Source organism: Musa acuminata, chromosome BXJ2-4, assembly GCF_036884655.1.
Source record: "Musa acuminata AAA Group cultivar baxijiao chromosome BXJ2-4, Cavendish_Baxijiao_AAA, whole genome shotgun sequence".
Taxonomy (NCBI): domain Eukaryota; kingdom Viridiplantae; phylum Streptophyta; class Magnoliopsida; order Zingiberales; family Musaceae; genus Musa; species Musa acuminata.
In genome coordinates, this window is record NC_088341.1 from 44,394,330 (window position 1) to 44,411,569 (window position 17,240).

The following is a 17,240-nucleotide window of genomic DNA, read 5'->3' on the forward strand; positions in this document are numbered from 1 at the left end:
ATAAAACGGCTCTTAGTTGGACGTGAAGTATAATATATCGATCAACCCGCTTTCCAACCTGACTTTTTATTGGCCATTAATGAAGCGGGCCCCATTTGAGACCCACAAACAGGTTCGGATCACCACACGATCGTAAGACAAACAGGTAGAAATAGAATTTTCTTAGCTTTTATCCACATTTTTCTTTTTTTAAGGTAATTACTATATATATATATATATATATATATATATGCTTTAGTGGCTTTTATATATATATATATAAAACCTGAAAAATATTCCTCTAAATAGTAAAATCATTCTTATATGTTATAACACATCGAGAGAATTTTGATTAATACTTTAAACCATGATTAGTACTAATTTAGGTAAGTTAAGAAAATTTATATAAATATAAAAATAACTAAAATGCTCTTATTTTTTTTTTGCATCATGATTAGTTCTTAAATGATATTAACATAAATTGGAGCCTTAAATAATGATGAACTTAGTAGTTAACAGAGATTAACTACAATGGCATATACATAATATTTGAAGTATAGATCAAACATAAAATTTTAGAAGGATAATTACGAAAATCAAATAATTAATGCATTTCAACAAACTAAAATTATTTCATCACTGTAACTCTATTATGGACTGCGCAGATAATAAAGCTTCATTCTTCTTTGTAAAAAGGAAAACACAGCATTCCCCTTTTCTTGAATCATCATGTGGATACAGTTTCTTGGAATGATTGCACAGCACAAGCAGCTTGTTCTTTGGTTCTTTGGTTCTTTGGTGACATAAAAGAAAATTAAAATTCCTGATTTGGAACTCTTATGCTGGCTGTTCCCTCTTCCCAAAACAAAAGCAACAAGGAAGAACTTGTCAAAGGTCAGGGGGTAGCTGGATTACTTGAGCCTTAGAGACAATTCCCAGGTCCGTGAGCTATCTACCACTCTTTCCTGTATCAGATGGGAACTCTTATGCTGGCTGTTCCCTCTTCCCAAAACAAAAGCAACAAGGAAGAACTTGTCAAAGGTCAGGGGGTAGCTGGATTACTTGAGCCTTAGAGACAATTCCCAGGTCCGTGAGCTATCTACCACTCTTTCCTGTATCAGATGGATGGATGTCAGCAATCCTCTCTGGGACTGCTCTTCCATTATCTTCAGTCCTGGCCAACACCTCAAAATGCATTATAGCCTTTGTTTCCCATGCATGGAATATTGAAGAATCAACCTCTCCATTAAGGAAAGCCCGTCTTCACATAAGTTTGTGCCAACACCTGTCTGTCTTGATCAGTCTACTTATGCAGATAATTCCTTAAAACCCTCAAAGGTTTGGACAATGTGCTGATATGAGATCCATTGATCACATCAGATGTGGCCAAGACGATGCCGAGCACAAGATGTTGGGGCTTCAGGGATGATTAGCAGGCCTGATGCCACTAGGTGCTAATGTCGGTGGCCGCAGTTGAGGGGAAGGAAGAGGAGATCAATTGCATGTGGAAGGACAATAAACTTGGACTCTTCACTGCCACCACTGCATCATCTGATAGGAGAAACTTCTTCAGTGAACCAGCTTCCGCATCATGCTGCAGAGTGGTGAACAACAGCAAAAATCTTGTTTTATCACTGAGAACACCTACAAGGCCATTGGACATGTTAGTCGCCATGACAATAAAATCATCTTAATAAGCAAATATTTTAGGGTGTTTGATTTAGTAATCAATTAATGGTGCTAAAGTTACCTCATAATCACCACAAAGCAAAGAACATGTAAAGGAAGTGCAAACAATGCAGAGGGAATACTAACATTCTCATCGAACAAACAGAGTATATCCATTTAGAACATCAGAAAGCCATAAAGGGCACGGAATGTATGTCATGTAAAAATTTAAGAACCTCCAAGAATTGATCAAGATAGTAATTGCAAGTTCTGCCTTGTCATTCAAAATCATGAGGATATGTAGGTATGAAATCTCAGAGATATTTAAGAGTGTTTCATGGTCAGATCCACCAAATATCTAAATCTAAATATGAAAAGGATCAAAGAATCCAAGACTATACCCAAATTCAACAAGAGAGGTAGAACTTGACATATATGTCAGTTGTACATGAAAACATCCTTTTCATAATAAATTTTAACTGCATGTAAACTATGTAAGGCTTAAACTCATCGATAACCTATACTAAAGACAATCAAGCATCACTAACAATTAACATGTTGATACGTTCTTGCATATTGTAGATGCAAAACTTGTTGGGCAGTAAATGAATCTAGGTAGTTCCAAACCTATATTCGATAAGAAATTGGATACAAGTTGAGACTCAGCTTTGAAGCCATTAAGAAAATCTTCTCATCACTTTCTTACACAGAAATTACTAGCTGAACTTGTTTCAGGGAATTACACCCGAAAAATCTAATGAGACTCAGGTTGCTGAGCTACACACCATGTGGAGTTACCCCGTTCCATTTGTATTGAGCAAATTCTTAGAACTACTCCAATGATATCACCGAGTCTCGTATGACTTCACTAACACAAAAATCCTGATTACTTATGAATATATGAACTTAGTTAACAAGTTGCATTGGAGAAATTTTTACAACTACTCCAATCATATTAATGAGTTTATTGACTTCAGTAAGTCTTGATTACTTATAATGATTGCAATGTATCAGATAGTTGTTTTGTCAAATGAAAAGATAAACCTTTTTCGATAACTCTCCAGAGAAAAGTTGAATACGTACTTTTGGAGACGAAAGTTGAAATTTTGTGACCAAATACTGATCTATCTCACAAACATAAGTCCAATGTAACTGCAAACAAATCGTTCGCGAAAACAAGACGAAGGATTTATGTGGAACACTCGCTTACCGGCGATGAGAACCTCGTATCCGGAGTAGCCCGTCCTGGATCCATCGCTCCATTAGGGTGGGCGAGCTGAAACGCCGTCCCCTAGCATGTGGCTACCTCGCAATCTCGTCCAATCCCATTACCTCCTCCCCACCCTCCTTGTCCTCTAATACGACCAAAAACCAAACTACCACACAAGCAGAAGCCTAATATAAGTGGAAACGAATCATTAGCGAAAAGACAACGAAGGAATCACGTGGAGCAACTCGATTACCGGCATTAAGTCCTGGAGTCGCACTCCATTGGGGCGGGCGACCTAAATAAGCCGCAAAACTGGAGAAACCCTAGCATCCGACTTCGTCGCAATCTCGGCCAACGCCGTTTCCTCCTCCTCCTCCTCTGCGGCTGCCGTAAAGATTCGGCGGGCCACGAAATCCCCACCGCGTGACGCCCTCCAACAGCGCGATCGGAATCATCCTCTTCTCCATGTTGAACCAGCAAAAGAGATTCAAGGAAGAGAGCCATAGGAGATTTAAAGGAAACAAAAAACAAAAAAAAGGGGATACAAAGAAAAGAATACAAAATAAGCAATAAAAAGGTCCCACCGAGATTTGAACTCGGGTTACTGGATTCAGAGTCCAATGTCCTAACCACTAGACCATGGGACCATTTGTGTCTTTATGGCCTAAAAATTCATTTTATATCAAGTCTTAATTTGAGCTATCATTCAGTGCATTTACTATTTATCTAATGTCAATACATTAATAATGATGAGCTATAGGAGATTTCACTGCATTTGTCTCCTCCATGATAATGAGTTTGTCTAAACTTCCAGCAAGAACTTTGGTTCCTTCTCTTAGATCTACCAAACCTAGCTAGGTGGTGTTCTGTCTTGGTGTCCTAAGGAAGGAAGACTCTTCCATGGAGTACTTACTGACTCCACGCATTATCCTAAACTCTCAGTTCTTCATGTTTAGCATTATAAGGTTCTTTGGATTACTTCCCCTTCTTTCTAGCTACATCCAGTTTTGTTTGTCCTCCATGAATGATTTGTTGTGCTTTTCAAAGGCACTGATGTCTTGGAGTTTTTCTTGTGGAAGGGCATGGATTCCAATAGCAGAGCTCTTTGCAAGGGATTGGGAGACCAAACATCAAAATGACACTGCTGATGACATGAAACAATGACTGTGTGAGGAGCAACAGCATGCAAAGTAAGTAAGGTAGGGAGGAAGAAGCAAATGGTGTGTCAGAATCAAAGTTCTCACCAAAGTGGGGGTAGAACAGAGGTTTCTACCTTTGTTCTTTGAGGATTCATCTACAAGTGGGATGACAAAAGTCATAAGCTGCAGCACAAACGCAGATGTTCTCGTCAAGCTATCAGAACCTTTGTTGGATTCACCTAAATGATATCTAACAGTTGTGTGACCATCTTATCATGCTTTATTTGATGGGCATTCACTTTCTACTTCCTTTCTTTCTCTTCCTATCCTCCATTCTTCTCCTCTGGTGAGTGGATGCTGAATGGATTCTGGGAGGAGTGGGGATGACTGTTGCAGCGATAATACTGCGGCTCAGTTTGCTCTAGGAATCATCATCTTCTGTAATACCAGTGTAAGTGGAGTCACCGGGCATTCCAAGAGAGGCTTTGGGGAACACGATGCAAACAAGCAAGCAAGAGATCATGCTTCACTGGTCATGAACAGAGATGTGGTGGAGTGTTGCTTTGGAAAAGATGAGCATAATCCACTTTCAACTGATCCACAGTATGCAGCATCTTCTTTGAGGAACACAAATCTGCACATGATAATGGAGATTAATTACAAGCACAGGCATGAGTGGTTTGCGTGTCTTCTGTCCGTTTCCTCCATCCATTGCTCTTTTCCCATTTCCAATGAAGCATAGGCATGAGTGTTTTGTGTGTCTTCTGCGAAGGGGGGTGCAATGAAGCCAAGGCACTCATGGCGAAGCGTGCCAGCGTTGTCGCCGCCCCTGGCTGCGGTGGTGCTCCACCCTCAAGGAGCGTCCCCACGTGCTCCTCTGCACTCTGCGGCGCTATATGAATCAAACTCCTCGGTGTGTCCATTGCATGACCCTCTCCTTCCCCTCCTCCCCACAGAAAACTCATCTCTCTTTCTCTTATGGAGGTTGAAGCCCACCACGCTCACCTCTTCCGCTCCCATCTCCTAACAAATAGGTACCGACTCCCTTCGTCTCTTCTTCTCTCAGGCACATGCCTACTGTAACATATGTTAGCTTATGTGCAGTGAAATCATCGGCAGTGAAGCGGACCAGCCAGGTACGTACGGGTTGCAGGAGGGAATCGTCGCGCCGGTTGCCGATGCTGCCGTTGCGGCGGCAGCGTCGAGGAAGCGGCCGCGCCCACCATCGTTTCTTGGCGGTGACGGACTCTGTTACGTGCAGCAGCAGATGTGGGACTTCGATCGCCTCGTCTTGCAACACGTAATTCTCCTGGCTTGGACGTGGATGTCGGGAAGTTGCGGTTCCTGATGGGTTGGAATTGGTATGGCAGGCGGAGAGTGTGCGAGCGGAGCTGGCGGTGCGTCGGCATGGGTTCGCGAGGTGGGTCGTGGCGGCGTTGGAGGAGGGCGTGTTGGAGAGGCTCAAGGCCAAGGAGGAGGAGATCGCGAGGGTCGGGGAGCGGAACTGGGCGCTGGAGGAGCGCATCAGGAGACTGCGGGTGGAGAACCAGGTGTGGCGGGACCTGGCGCAGAGAAGCGAGGCGGCGGCCAACGTGCTGAGGGCCAAGCTCGAGCATGCTCTCGCGGCGGCGCAGGTGAGGACGGAGGAGGAGGCTACGGCCGAAAACGCCGAGTTCTGCCGCTCCGGAACCAACGAAGAGGGAGAGGCCGCCGTCGGGAGGGGGTGGGGGACAGCCTGCCGGAGCTGCCGCGAGCGCGAGCCGTCGGTGCTGCTGCTGCCATGCCGGCATCTGTGCCTCTGCGCGGCGTGCGGCCCCGTCGTGGACGCCTGCCCCGTCTGCAGCTGCACCAAGAATGGCAGTGTCCAAGTGAACATGTCTCGAGTCCAAGAAAGGTAAAAAGTACTGCACACACAATTATTCTCGTTCTTTCCTCCTCCTTCCCCAGCGTCAGTATCTTCTCCTTGGTTGATTCTGTTTCTGTTCTTCCTAAGAAATCAATATTTTATTGGATTATGTAAATATACTTCATGAACATAATATAAATGCAAATGAGTCAAGTCTCTTCTGCTAAATGAATGAATCCAAAGCAACCCCCCCCCCCCCCCCCCCCCCCCCCTTCCTCGAGGAAGAAGTTTGGATATGCTATCCGAGGGTGGGATATGCTCCTCGCACTAGGGGTGGTGGCCTCCTGAGGCCATGATGAACAGAGCATGGCGCAGGCTTGAGAGAACCAAAAGTTGCTCCTGTGATAGGGCACAATATCTCATCTTGGCGCTTATTTTGCTCCGTTTAAAGTAGGTCATCTCAGACCACACCCTCCGCTACTCCTCCGGGCGTGGATGTCTGTGCCAAGTCCCAAAAGCCAACACAAACAACCCCACATCTGCCATCACCAAGTGTGGGAACTTCCAGTTTCTCTGCCATGACATTTTTACCTTTTCTGTGGATGGATGGATGTGGTGGGGATGGTTGAGTAAGGCCAAAGTAAGACACTAATACACCTCTCAGGACAATACATGTTACAAGGGTAAGACACCACTGATATCAGAAGTTAAAATCATGATAACGATGACATGCATGCCTTGGAATGAAGGCATTCATGGTTGCCTTGTCCTTTAGATCAACTATTGCTCACAAAATCGATTTAACTGTAACTCTGTTCCAACCTACCTGTGAACCTTTCAGGGCAGGGACTCTGCAGAGAAGAAACCCACCAAAAAAAGAAACAGAAAAAAAAAAAGAAAAAATTTACAAATGATGGTTGTCAAAATAACATATGTACACTCGGCACTCTTAACCCCACTTCACCTAATCCTGGATGCTCTGGATTTCACCCATCATTATCCGATTGCTGACCACGTTAAACCCTAAGATCGATGCACTCACCTTCTGCCCTTTCTTCCCCTTTTTCTTCACTCGTCCTTTGGATGGCCCGTCTAGCCCTTCTTCTGCACCATCAGCTTCAGTGGCAGCTGTCGTGTTAGAATTGCGATGACTCGCACTCCCAGTGGATGGGTTATGGGGCTTCTGCAACTGGAAGGCAATTTCGAGGACATCTGATGGCAAAAACTCCTTGTAGTTGAGGAACTTGTCGATGAACTCATGATTCGGGTCCATTGAACCGAGATTCTCCCTCAGTAGCATTTCAGCCTCCGAAGTTGATTGCTTGATGCAAAATTCCAGAAAACTTGTATCTGAAACAAATGGGAGGATGAAAGAGTGATCAGTCTTGTATTGATCATGGAAAAAGAAACAGAACAATCCAGTCTTGATAGTTAATGATACCATTAGTCCCCGTGAGACGGATCCACTCATTCACACACCAATCCCTAAATTCCATTGCTTCTGCAAATACGAAATGATACGAGACAGAATTGTTAAGAAAAAAATCATAGGCCATATCCATTGCAGGCTTTACCTGAGTTCTTTGTCACAGAAACACCCCTACCTTTTGAAACTGATGGACTGGGGCTAGAAAAGGATGAAAGAGACTGATCCACTGGTCTGCTTCCTGATGGTTTCCGACCTGATCCTGCTCCAGAAGCTCCTTTCGAAGTGGTTCCCTTAATTCCCCAGCTACCAGAGCTACAAGTCAGCAGGAATTCAAATGTGTTAAGATGGCAATTGATCTAAAATAATGGCTAAGAGCCATTAAGGCATACAATATCAACAAATATACATGCTTTCACATTCCTGCTCTCACCAGTTCAACCTAATTCGGTGCTACCAAAGCATCCACAGTTGTTATTACTAGTTTAATCACAGGCCTAAATGCAGAGCATGTTAAAGACAATCCAATTTGAATAAATAACTGAAGATGATGAAGTCTAAAAAGTAACGAATGAAGTTCACCAACTAATAAAAAGAAATAGGAGACCAACTGCAATAAAAATCACTGATATATAACCACAGAAACCAAATAGAAAATTGGGGCTGAAAAAACCAAATAGTTCAATACCTAGACATAAATGATGTGAAACTATCACAAACCTTTGAAGTAAGACATTTCATCTTGAACCCTTACGAACACAGATGCTCCCTAATACTACAGTGAGGCATCTATTCTATGACAGCGATGATCTGTGGGACCTAAATGCAGCATTAAGCCACTAGAAAATTTCTATATATGTCATAGCAAAAACAAGTAACAAGTACCAGCAGCAAAACACATTTGGAAGGAAAAGAAAAAAACTAACAGCTTCAAAATTCAAGGTTATACTTATAGAGGAAAACAGTAGCAATGGGTAGGCCACCTTAAATAGAGATTCAACCAATAAAATGGCATGTACAATTAGCTCTTCGGAACATTAGATTTTCCTACTGCTTGATCAGGAAAAAAATATTATTTCTGTAAAAAAGAGGCTGCTCTAGTGCTCATGCAGATGTTATTCACATTCACTCAGGTGAAAAGGTCAAAGGTCAAAGCAACTCTATCAGACAGCTCTTTGCCTAAACCAACAGTTGTTGCAAAGCCCCAGTATACTTGAATAAGAGGACCTTATTAAGGCCAAAAACATATAAAATGAGTAGCAATTTTCCAACAGTAGAATGAATCAGGGCACAGAAACAACAAAAGAATTTCATTGAAGCTTAATACCACGATTAATAAGGTATGCATAAGCTGCCAGAAACAGTTCCCAGTAAGTTAACAGCTTAAGGTAAAAAACATTTCTTCATGCTATATTTGACCATCCACGCATACAACACCTTCTAGAAAGGGATGTTAACAATAAGGCATACTAACAACAAGGTATTCTAAAAAGATCACTGAAAAATAAGCAACACGTGGAATACATAATAACAAAAAAATTTGTGCAAACATAAAAAAGAAGCAACCATGCTGATAGTTCTGTGAGGTGATCTCAATTGATACTATGACGAGCCAATGTTTACATTAAGAATCTTCAAATTAACCAATTCCAGATGAAGTTTTTGGTCGGAAGACATAACAAGTGACAAATCTGATCATACAGATTTATAACCTTGATAGAACTAAAATATGAACAGTAAAAAATTCCTAAAACTTGGTCGAATAGACCAACTAATAAAATATTTGTAGCAAACAAGCACAACCAGATGAATATAATGGAAGGAAACCTATGAAACCAGTCATACTATAAGAGACGAGAACAGGGAAAAAAATGTCAGTAAAATCAACAAAATAACTTGTGGCATGGCAAGTGAAAGAATAACATGCAACAGAAATGAACTTTGGAAAACCATTCCAAAGTACATACCTTTTGGGATTTGGTTTGGTTTGATCAAGAGGCCCCCAAAACAGATCATCTTCATCTCTAGATTTCTGAGCTGGAACTTGTGAAATGAGCTGAATGGATGATGCAGTGTTGGATGGAGATGATCCAAATAACTGCCTAGAAGTCCCACTTCCACGACTAATATGGCTTGGTTGTTGCTTCACAGGAGTTGGTATTGGAACTTGCTGCTGCAAGGTTCCTGACCTCTTCTCTTGTTCCATCTGAATATCTCTCAGTGGCATTGGCCTCTGAGGCTTCCCAGAGTCACCAGACCAAGCCGGAGGAGGTACAGAGGTTGCTTGATCCCCCTTCCAAAGAACAAAATCCCCTAATGATGGACCTGTGGGTGGAGCAGGTAAATAATCTTTATCTTGTTGCGCTTGGCGTGTACTTTTAGCTTTTTCAATAGGAGATGGAGCTGCAGACAATTCAGATGAGACGACTGACTGTGGGATCTTAACTACAGAAGCTTTTGACTTTGATGCCTTTTTGCGGGCTTTTCTAGTGTCTTTCGCCTCAACAAAATCATCATCATTAATAGTAGATGTATCAACATGGGCCTCAGTTATTGATGGGGACTGCAGAAGTGAATCCTGAGTATTATTAGCCAAAGGCTCTATATCTTCTTTATTTGACTTGGCCAAAACTTCTTCAGCCAATAAATCATGCAACTGACTTTTACTGTTTTTTGACTTCAGTGTATTTTCAGAGTTGACTAGGAGAGTACTTGTTGCAGCCTGGATAGTATCATGACTTGATTTACTCTCCAAATTCGTCACTAATCCTGCCCAAGGGACTGACAAGATTCTAGCAGACGTAGCTGTTGCAACAATTTCGGAATGTGATGTTTCTCTCTGAGCCCTCAGCTGTTCCTCCTGTTGTATCTCCAAAAGTGATTTAGGCTTGAGCCCTGGAGTGGATTTCCATGCCCATTGAGACAAGGTTGCCTTTGGATTGGATGTCAATGTCCCAACTGCTCCAGATTCGGCTTCTCCTCCACTTAAAGATTCACAAGTCAGTAGATTCACTGAGGATGATATATGTGATCCCTGAGATTCGGAAGGTTCAGTGGAGGATGCAAAAGAAACTTCACCTCCTGTCCCAAAGGAAGGCCCATAGAGAGACTCATCAGTATGTGTTTGCACTTCAGATTTAGATACATCGGCAACTGGACCAACGATTCCAATGCCTGTACTTGATTTCTGGCCAGAAACAATTTTCCCAGGATCTGAAGATATCTTTGTCTTGGATTTCTTTTGTTTTTTTGATTTCTTTTCAGACGCTTTTTTTACTTCTTGTGCTTCTGCAACCTCTTCTTTATTAGAAGTCAGTTCAGTATGGCATCCATCAGTAAAATCTACTGAAGAAATGTTAGTATCATGTAGTTGATCAGAGATTGATGATACACAATCATGAGATGTCCGACTGTCCTCAACAGGTTGTAGATCATTCGGAGCGTCAGAACCAAATTGTGCCAGCACTTGATCCTGGGATATCAGTGGTGGTTTATGGACTGCTCCAACATCACCCAAGCTTTGACTAATCTTTTGGGTATCAAAAATCAATTCCTCAGGCTTCTCCATAGCCTCTGAAAAAGTCAAACTAACAGACCTCTCCATAGCCTCTGAGAAAGTTGAACTATCTGCCATCACTGGCTTTGTTACAGTAGCAGGATCAACACTATCATCATTTTCCAGTGAAAATTGGGCATCTGATGCTTCAGCTGTTTGGTCAATGATCTGATGTGGCAAGTGCAGAGGTCCAGAACTTACTGAACTGACATCTAGTGTGCCTTGTAAATTTAAATTTGGCTGATAAGATAGTTGTCCAGTACGTTCATACGCAAGGGGCATCTGCTGATTAATTTTAAGTGGCTCATGTGCTCTCTGAAGCACAAGATGGTCCATAGCAGAATTGTGTGCTGGCATCACAGCAGGTGCTTGTCCATAAGAAGGATCACCAAACTGTTGATGAGATTGATGACCAGATAGGACCTTCGATAAAATATGTTGCTGCTGCTCTTGCTTTTGCTGCTGCTGAAGCAACATAAACTTTTCCAGCAAAGGCAGTTGAGCAGCAGGAGTCTGAGAATGCAACTGAAGCTGCGACAATAGATATTGTTGTTGCAATAGACTTGACAAACGAGGATCCTGGTTTATCTCAGAAGAAAGCATTTTATCAGGTGGGACTAAGCAAGAAGAAAGATCACCATGTGTCGTGAATAAATGAGGCAACGGTGGCTGATTAGCTGATTGCAAAACCTGCCGTTGAACTCCTAACCTGATCTGGTTAGGCATTTGTTGATTGTAATGCATGCTTACCACATCAGATGGATATTCAACACCGCCACGAATAGGATTGTTTACAGTTGGAGCATTTGCAAAGTTTGAATGAGAAGATACAGCAGAATTAGCAGACTGTGAAGGAGGTTTATCTGCTCCAGCATGGAGGAGAGACAACAAGTCAACATGCTGAGGAGACTGAAGAATCTGGGGGGACGAGTCCCCAGCTGAAGGCAAGAGCTTAGCATGTGCTACAGAGGAATCTGAGATCATATTTGTTTTCGAAGCCATTGATGATGCATCACCCCCAGACCAATATGAAAGAGGATTCAGTGATAACCTTTGCCTCTCCAACAATTTAGCTTGGGCCAAGAGGTAATTCATATCATTCCCATTTTCACCAACCACAGAGGGCAAACAACTAGAAGAACTCCCTCCAGATTCTTGAATACCTGCATCAAATACAACAAAGTGAGGACATGAACAATTGCTGCAAAATTTCTTATCTTATACAAGCACGCTAGGAATCTAAGAGGAAAGACAATGCTTACACATATAGGATTATAAAAAAAATTTAATTAATATATCATGCACCTCTAGTAATATTGTCAAATAATTATGTGCCAAATAAGTCTTTTAATCAACTAACCAACCTGCACTAACAGAAAAGTTATCTGAAGGTGAACCATTCATGTTACCCGACATCAATGACTCCAGAAACCGATTTTGTGCTTCAGTTGCAGCATCATGCATGTTTCTTTGTCCAGTCTTAAAAATAGTAGTTTCACCAAGGCCTGCGTAAATGCTATTAGAACTAACTATTTTTCTCTTATGAGATTCATCCAATGAAACACTGTGTTTGACCACACCAAATCCAGGAGGTGGCCCTGCCTTCATTCGTAGGTGAGGCATAACATCCCCAAGTGGCAAAAAAGGTGCATCCGCTGGAGAACTTGCATGACGGACTTGCAAATCAATGCCAAAATAGCCTGCTTCAAACCACCCAATAAGATCACCACCAGAAAAAGGACCCTGAATTTGACCTTGGGGATCTTTGTAGTATAAAGAAAGATCTTCTGGAGAAGGGGGCTGCAAATTCCTGGCAATTAACATATCCTTGGAACTAAAAGGATCGCCTTCTTTCACAGATTCAGTTGATTGCCTTTTAGTATACAAATCACCCTTTGTATCCAAATGAAAACCAATTCCTTCAGTGTTTTGCCATTGACTGCCATCTCTGTAGAATAAAGGGGCAACAGTAACATTATTCTTAGATTCCACATCTTTCTGCAAATGGAAGGACCTCATATCTAACTCCATTGGTCCAACTCCCAAAGAAAAATCTTTCCGATCATGTGCAGAACTATGTATATGGTCCCCAGCTGACTGAGATCTTCGTGGCACAACATAACGAGATGAACTTTCCAACCAGGTCGCTTCTTTAGTAATCATTTTAGCAGCACTTTCTAGCTCTACAAAGAGCAACAACAAATGTCAGAAAATAAAAATTGCATCCAACAAAACACAAGATTGCCTTGAAACAAAAATGATGTTGAAAACAAAGAGAAGATTGGTATGATTCATCAACTGCAGGTAGGAAATGACAAAAATACTTATTATAAATGCTTGAATTTAAACATAAGATATGAACTGATTACTGAAGAACGTGAAAAAAAAACTGTATCCCAAATCTTAAATTCTTGGCTAAAATCAATGTACCTTTTTCATTTACTTCATTTGGCTGAAATAAAGAGCTATTCAAATTTGCGTCCACCTTTGAAAATTGTCCAAGCTGATAGTACCGTTTTTCGTATGATGGGCTCTCCAAAGGGCCACAATTCTCACTTTTAGTATTGTCAACGTTATCATCTTTACAACCATCATCAGAAGTCAGTAGATCATGTCTACTACCTGTCCCCAAAATTTTATACAAAACAAAATGATTACTGACTATAAGGAACAATCAAATATCTGGTATGGAATGAAAGTTAGCCAGAATCTGAACAGCACCTAATTTACTTTGTCTAGATAAGACAGTGTCTGGGTTAATTTTCCCAACTGAGCTCTCCTTGGAAAGCTGAGGAGCACCGCTGCTCACAATTTCCCCTTTGTCGATTCCCTTAATGATAACCTACTTGGACACCAAAAACATTAGGAGATGCACAAATAGAGAGCAAGCATTACCAAGAAAAATAATCTAGTTGATTACCGATTCATCAGGAGTAGGAGCAAAAAAAGCTAACGGCTCCAAGGGTTCAACTTGTGTTAGGGAAGGAACTTCAATAAAGTCACCTATTGACAATCTAAGACTTTGTACATCAGATGTCCTGTATATATCAAGCAATTTCATCCTAGTATATCTTAAAGTTGAAAGATCTCCAGATGCACCATCAGGTTTGTCATAGGAAAGACCAAGATGCTGTAAGCGTGGAGCATCACTGTTTGTACTACTCATTATAGGGTTAAACCTTCCACGGCTAGTAGGCAAAGATGATATACCATTTTCTGTTCTTACCCTACTATAGCCAAACGTGTTAGGCTGTTTGACAGGCATCTGTAATTGGTGAGAGGAATCCCCCCTTCCACGACCCAAAAGATAGTTGGACCTCCAAGAACGAGAAGAATGGTCATCTCCTTCTGTCTCTTTTCCATGATTGTTTATGTCTTTTCCATGACTGATAAGATAGGGTACAGGTGCTCCTTTTTCAGAAGTTCCATTACCACCTTTGCTGGAGTCTGACCACTTCTCACGCCAGCTATCAGACTCCTTATCACCTGGACCCCAGCGTGTGTTCCATTTGCTCTCACGACGCTGGTCGCTTTCCTTGTTACCTGAATCATTCCACCTTTCAGATGGAGCACGGCGTGCATCACCAAAATTCTTAGAGGTGTTTTCAGACCAGCGCTCCATCCTGCGAGCTTCACCAGGCTCCTTGTCTCCCTCCCTCCAACGGTCTCGTCGAATGGCAGAATTAGTTTCCCTTTCTTCATCATGCCAGTTATCTCGGCGTCCAGAATCTGAGTCATGCAAGATTGGTCGGAAGACATACTTTTTCTTCCCAGTGTTAGTTAGGTCGTCACCGGCTCCTGATGTCTTCACACCATCTAGCCTATTGTCTTGATGAGGGCCTAATTCCTGTATGCACATAAAACTTCAAAGTTAAATGCTATACTAGCATCAGAAATTATTGCTATATAAAAATTGCTGCCGAATGCCTCCACAAGAATGAGAGACAAAGAAAGAAGTAACAAGTGTGAACCATATGAGTCTTACTTCACCACACACAGAATCCTAACCTTACTATCAACAGCTTTTGATATAAGCCACTGAGGAGAAAGAGGTATAGGATTGTCAGAGCCTTGAATGTCTGCAAAAGTCACAACTTCAGTAGAAAAAAAAATTGTGCAATATTATTTCACCTAGTAAAAAAATTGCAAGAGGTAAGGCTCTCAAAATCAAATAATAAAAAAAATCCTTTTATGGCTTAACAGGATCAATAAGACTAGAGAAAAAGCATGAAGAAGCATAAGACTCTGCTGTTCTGCTCATGGATAAACAGTACCCAATTAAACTTTCATTGTGATCAGACAAATATTGCAGAATGACATTGACAGCAACAAGCCAAAAATAAAAATGACACAGGTTAATTCCCAAGTGATTCAAGTCGAAAACATGGATCTAACTATCTCACAGTGATGTGTCCATTTGTGCAAGGGCCAATATTTCTTCATTGCTTATAACGGTGTATCATGCTGCTTGCAAATGACAACTTATTCCAATATGCAAACGCTACATAATGAGATGACACATTTACAAAGAAATAAATCTGTCTCAGTTTGCTATTTCCTAAATTTCATAATTTGACATCTTCCTTCCTCTATGTGATACACAGCAGAAAAAAAAAATCTAGACAGACTATTACCCAGATGTCAAACACTGGTTGCACCTTTCTTGAATGGTTATTTTACTGTCAAACTCAATAAGACATAGATGAATAGATGTCAAACACTGGTTGCACCTTTCTTGAAGGGTTATTTGATAGTCATACTCGATAAAACTTGAACTCAGATGAATCATTGACAGGTCTGAATCGGTAGACCAATCTTCCAAGTTCCAACAGCACTTTTTTTTTCTTAATCCTTTTTCTCTATAATCCTAAACCACTAAAACAGACAGACACTATGGCATATGTCTTGATCCTGTAAACTCCAAGCAAACCAAGTACAACTGGCCATAAGGGACAGAGAAACAACAATCATATGTTAACAATGTCAAATGCAGGATAATTTAAAAATCAAATTAAAAATATAAAATATGCAAAGCTCCATAAGGATGAAGGACACTCCAATACATGGTGAAAGATCAATGATTCTTCTCGGCCATGCACTACTTTTGTGACCACTCAGATATCAGAAAAGCAGCAAGATGCCTTTCCACCTTGCTTGGTTACCTACCTATAGTCATAGGGACACTCGATTTTTTTTCCTTTTTTCTTGTTCCCCCAAGTGCCAAAAGAATAGATTCTACATTTGTACAAATTGAATCAGAGGCGCCATCCTGTCACAATAATTCTTGTCTTCCAGACTCTCTTCAATGGTGTGAAGCAACGACACAAATTAACGGAGAACATGATCAACAGTCCAAACTTTGCTCCATTCTTATAGAGTAGAAGGATTAAAATTGTTACCGCAAACCAGATCAAGATTCGCACGATTGTGACGAAGAAACAAAAAATCAGCTGGTCAACAAGTATGGTGTTTTCCAGAAAAATTAGCGGTAGAACGAAACATCCAACGGAAAGACCAACAGCAACAAACACCGAAACCCTAGAAAAAGGAGGAGAATCGTCTCAACGCCAAAGAACAAGAGCGCTCAAGTCGCGACGGATTTCAGACGAGGAGACACGGAGCACGGGCACCCAAACCAAGAGACCCGGTAACGGAGCTAGGGTTTCCGCGTGATCGGCGGAGGCAGAGGCACAACCTTTGGGGTTTTGGTTTGGCGGGGCCTCCACGGTCAGGCCACGGCGGGAATCGGCATTACTGAGGTTGGCCATCGTCGGCGGCGGAGGTCGGTGCTCGGAGGCGGAAGGGAACCGTTGAAGACTCTCTCTCTCCCTTGCTCTCGCTCTGTGGTGGCTGCACGCTCGAAGGGGAAGGCATCGACGAGGGGGAATAAAAAGAGGCCGTGGGGCAAGCGCGACCCGGTCTGGCGCACGTTGGCGCGACCCTCGGAATGTTTAACCCACCGGGAACATCCCACGGTCCAAGTCAATCAAAATCCACCGTCGATTCAACGATCCGACGGATCATCTCGCTACCTTCTTTCGCTCGCCCGGTTGATCAACCGCAACCGTGCGCCGGTTGACGGAACCTAACCCTAGTGCAGTCTCCACATCTTAATCGCCCGGGGCCGAACCCGTGGGCCCGGCTTGGTCAATCAGGATCTCTTTCATGGGTCCCGCCTTGTATAACGCTTAAGGTACGGGATCGGGTGAAATCAACTACTTTGCACGACCACGTACACTCCCCACGGTTACGATCCCCGCGGGGACAAAGAAATCCGACCGCTCCTCGTGCGGCAACAATCGATCAAATGGTGAGAAAGAAGACTAAACCGACAAATCAACAATCGTTCGGCCTTTCCGGATCCCCAGTGGTTCAGACGCGAAGCAACGTACCGTTTGTGGACCTAACTGGTACGG

General features: G+C 42.2%; 2 protein-coding genes, 1 long non-coding RNA gene and 1 other non-coding gene across 5 annotated transcripts; 1 reads left to right on the forward strand and 3 right to left on the reverse strand.

Moving 5' to 3' along the window:
• Positions 1-625: 625 nt before the first annotated feature.
• Positions 626-3,358, reverse strand: LOC135611162 (uncharacterized). The gene is made up of 3 exons (XR_010486448.1): positions 3,111-3,358; positions 2,858-3,023; positions 626-1,623 (listed from the first exon to the last, which is right to left on the reverse strand). It is a non-coding gene; the product is annotated as an uncharacterized LOC135611162 (long non-coding RNA).
• Positions 3,359-3,432: 74 nt separating this feature from the next.
• TRNAQ-CUG (transfer RNA glutamine (anticodon CUG)) lies at positions 3,433-3,504 on the reverse strand. Its single transcript has one exon. It is a non-coding gene; the product is annotated as a tRNA-Gln (tRNA).
• A 1,053-nt stretch (positions 3,505-4,557) lies between these two features.
• LOC103982506 (probable BOI-related E3 ubiquitin-protein ligase 3) lies at positions 4,558-6,072 on the forward strand. 2 transcript variants are annotated; one of them, XM_018825232.2, is made up of 3 exons: positions 4,558-5,030; positions 5,101-5,296; positions 5,367-6,072. In XM_018825232.2, exons 1-3 carry the CDS (start codon positions 4,975-4,977, stop codon positions 5,892-5,894), a joined length of 780 nt encoding a protein of 259 aa, XP_018680777.2. In that variant the 5' UTR covers positions 4,558-4,974; the 3' UTR covers positions 5,895-6,072. The 2 variants fall into 2 exon arrangements, with proteins under 2 accessions (XP_018680777.2, XP_009397722.2); XM_009399447.3 differs by having other exon boundaries at positions 4,952-5,030; positions 5,090-5,296; positions 5,367-6,071.
• Positions 6,073-6,540: 468 nt separating this feature from the next.
• LOC103982504 (protein ESSENTIAL FOR POTEXVIRUS ACCUMULATION 1) lies at positions 6,541-16,703 on the reverse strand. Its single transcript, XM_009399445.3, has 10 exons — positions 16,520-16,703; positions 14,833-14,903; positions 13,745-14,671; positions 13,546-13,666; positions 13,255-13,446; positions 12,189-13,007; positions 9,236-11,987; positions 7,447-7,583; positions 7,284-7,343; positions 6,541-7,192 (listed from the first exon to the last, which is right to left on the reverse strand). Exons 1-10 carry the CDS (start codon positions 16,590-16,592, stop codon positions 6,807-6,809), a joined length of 5,538 nt encoding a protein of 1,845 aa, XP_009397720.2. The 5' UTR covers positions 16,593-16,703; the 3' UTR covers positions 6,541-6,806.
• Positions 16,704-17,240: the final 537 nt, after the last annotated feature.